General features: G+C 46.1%; 1 protein-coding gene across 1 annotated transcript in view; it reads left to right on the top strand.

Moving 5' to 3' along the window:
• Window positions 1-3,718, top strand: part of syngap1b (synaptic Ras GTPase activating protein 1b) — a 190,987-nt gene that overhangs the window by 177,976 nt on the left and 9,293 nt on the right. Inside the window, exon 21 of the mRNA XM_008281155.1 lies at window positions 580-641. Within this exon, the coding sequence (XP_008279377.1) occupies window positions 580-641 (62 nt within the window). The remainder of the gene's footprint in view (window positions 1-579; window positions 642-3,718) is intronic.

The raw sequence follows: 3,718 nt of genomic DNA, 5'->3' as shown, positions 1-3,718 counted from the left end.
CCTCTGTTGTTTCTCTGTGTGTTTTTCTGCATATTGTGTTGATGTAAATAAGATTCTGGGTTTTCCAAATGTGTGCATATTTTCCTCCATAGAGTCGATAGCTGCATGTTTGATGTCAGCATGTTCCTTACGCTGTCTTCTCACCTTTTTCCAACCAGGGATCGTGCAAGATTTAGCTGCTAATGCGATTAATCAGCTGCTTTCGGCCTCAGACTGGGCTGCACGATTAAACGCCTTTTCTTTCTGATCCTGTGAGCATGACTTGTGCTGCTGACACACCGCATGGCTGGACGCTCGCAGGCTGCTGGGCGTCTGCCGCTGGTCGTTGTGTGTTTTGTGTATGTAAATGTGCATCAGGGAGCATTTTCTCTGTATATCTCTGTCTGTGTTGTGTTCTCGTCGTGCACCCTGTTGGTGTGGTTGGGGTGGCTGTTGTCTCTCCTCGACACTCACTGCCCTTCTGAATCCTGCACACAAGCCTTCCTCCTCCTCCTCCTCCTCCTCCTTCTCGTTCCTCTCATCTCCTCTCCTTTCCTCTCCTCTCCTCCTATGTTGATGAGATACGGTGATTTCTCTTAGGGGAGGCGTCAGTCCATCCTAGTGCAGCCCCGTCTCGCGCCTGTCCCACCCCGAGTATCCAGGTAATAAACCAACCGGCAAACTCTCACTCTCCATCCATAACTGCTGCCTCTGTTCCACTCCTCCTGTCCTCTGTGTGCGTCCCTGTCCACACTGCAGGCCAACACACCAGCACAGCCCCGTTACTTCCCCATCCATCCTCTCAGAAGAAGAGGCCTGTCACAGAACGTTTGCACAGCGCTTACTGATGGTTCTGAGGGCGGACCTCCTGTTAGAGTGACAATAAAACATTTCAAATATTTAAAGCTGCAATAAGCGGCTTGGCAGCGAGAGGTGTTCATTTGAAGTATGTGCGCGCCGTAGCGCCCATAAATCACAGAATGCAATATCAGTAAGCTGTGCACAGAGCCGTGATCACTCTTTACCCAAGGACTGTAGCGTCCCAGAGACGGAGAACATTTAATGCATATTAATAGAACAACACTTGGAGCACACTTTGCGAGTCATGTCTGCACATTTTAAGGCATTTTAAAAAACAACTTCTCATGACACCAGACACCACACAGCGCCACCTAAAGACGACCGGTTTATCTCCTGATTCCTCTGCTGTTTGACCGACAAATGGATGACAAATTACAGGAAAAACTGGAGAAACAAGGGAAGAGTCAGTATAAATCAGTACTTTACCCTGTGAAGGAGCATCATGATCGGACTGGTCTCATCCAGGATTCACACGTCCATGGAGTCACTGGATGGTTTCATATGATATGAATCACAGTCACCAGATCTGAAGCTATGTGGAGATTTTTGACAAATACATTAGACAGTAATTAACCTCAGCATGTTTCTGGACGGGCTGCAGGTGGATCAGTGGTTAGCTCCGTGGCCTCACAGCTAGAAGGTCGCCGGTTGGCGTCCCGGTGAGGACACCCGGGATCTTTCTGCGTGGAGTCTCCATGTTCTCCCCGTGCAGCGTGGGTTCTCTCCGGGTTCTCCGGCTTCCTCCCACAGTCCAGAAACATGCTGAGGTTAATTGGTGATTGTAAATTGTCCGTAGGTGTGAATGTGAGTGTGCTTGGTTGTCTGTCTCTAAGTGTAGCCCTGTGATAGACTGGTTACCTGTCCAGGTGAACCTGCCTTCACCCTGAGTCAGCTGGGATAGGCTCCGCCCCCCATGACCCTAGTGAGGATTAATCAGTGTATAGATAATGGATGGATGGATGTTTCTGGACTGTGGGAGGAAGCCGGAGAACCCGGAGAGAACCCACGCTGCACGGGGAGAACATGGAGACTCCACGCAGAAAGCTTGAGGACATCCGGGATGCCAACCGGCGACCTTCTAGCTGTGAGGCGACGGTGCTAACCACTGAGACACCTTCATCTAAACACTGAATGACAGAATGTCTTTTGGTGCTCATGTCTCCAGCAGAGACTTGGAGCATCAATGCCACGATGCATTAAAGCTGTTCTGGTGGAGCTCGGTGACCCAACACCTTCAACAGGACTTCTTATTGTGTTTTTTCCTTTCCTTCGTCGCCCCTCTGTTGCTGGAGAATTGCTGGCTAACTTTTAGCACACGAGCTAAATGACCTGTTGACTCCTTGGTGTGGTCAGACATGTCCTCCTCTTTTCTTTGTGCCATAAGACTCACAGCTGGAACGCTTCAAATGCATGAATCAGCATCAATCCGTCCCGTTCTCTGAGTTAACTCCCAGGATGCACTTTGGCATCGAACCTCCAGTCATAAGCCTAAAATCCGATTGTCTTTGTTCTGTAGCTCCACTGATGGAAAAACGGATAATCAATTTGCTTTTGGATTCAGCTTTAGTTATCGATTAATTCAGAAACTTTGGAAGCTACACAAAGTCAAAGTGCTTTAATTATGCTGCGGCTCAGATGTGAGCATCTGATTGGCTGTTCCTCTACCGCAGGGCTGCAGAGCACCGCCGGGCTCCTGAGCGTTGTCACCGTGACAGTCTGACACATGGCCACTGCATTAACCTGCGAGCCCGTGTTCTGTGCTGAGTACCATTGACTTGATCCATCCATTAGCTCTGCCCACTTGATCCGGTGGAGGGTCGCAGGCGGCTGCAGCGCATCCCAGCCGACGCCGAGAGAAGAGTCGGTCGCAGGCGTTTAGCTTTCAGATGGAAGCACAGAAAAACACGCCTCCCACATTGATTTCCTGCAGCACAAGAATGAATCGTATGAGACGTAGCAGGACTTGTGGGATCGACCTGAGATGCACGGAGAGAAGTTAATGCTCAGTCTGCTGCTAATTCTTCTGTCTGGTGGTCACTTATGGTTTTGCAAGAGGAACAAAAATCCCTGCAGCCCAAAAAGCATTTCATACGTATAAAGAAATCAGGAGGAGGGATGGTGAAAATATGTCAGCAGGAAGCCACAAAAATCTGTTAAAATGTGTGAAAATAACAGTTAATAGCTTCTGTTTGTAGTTAAATACAGTGAAAGCGTCTGATTGTAGAGTCACATGTTGTAAACAGAGGAAATACTATTTATAGTTCTTTATTACAGGTAATATGTAAATTATTATTTTCAGTTATTTCATTAAATATCATCTATGATTTAATATAATTGGGGGGAAATGATTTAAAAATTATTTACTATTTTTCAATTCTTGATATACGTCATTTTTCTTTTAAATAACAGCAAATATCTGCAAAACATTCGTGTTTTTGTTGATTTAAATGCAGTAAAATTAGTGTCATTTGTGATCAAGCATTGTCTGAATTTATAAATATACTGATTTTTGATATAATTTACACTTTGGATTGTTTTTCTGATGAACATGTGAATTAAAACTCTTTTGTGTGATTTTACGGGTTATGACCTGTAATTTACAGGTAACAGCAAAATATGTGAAATGACAACAAGTAGTTTTTTAAAATGTGCATTTTTGCATCCTAGTGTCTAGAAAGTGAGTTTGATTTGTCTGACGTCACCACAACATAACGTTTAGAGGTCAGTGGTTCACAGGAAAATCCTTTTTGGGCTGCAGCAGAGTGACCGCTGGGACAGATCATCTGACTGCTCATCATGGTGGTACCGTTGGGCTGTTTGTGGAACCTTTGAGTCTGTTCCAGATGCTAGAACAGCTCCTGCAGAACCTCTTTCGGGC

This window comes from Stegastes partitus, unplaced genomic scaffold (genome assembly GCF_000690725.1).
Source record: "Stegastes partitus isolate 25-593 unplaced genomic scaffold, Stegastes_partitus-1.0.2 Scaffold225, whole genome shotgun sequence".
NCBI lineage: Eukaryota > Metazoa > Chordata > Actinopteri > Pomacentridae > Stegastes > Stegastes partitus.
Note: the sequence above shows the minus strand (reverse complement) of the source record. Positions and strands in the feature narration are given on the sequence as shown.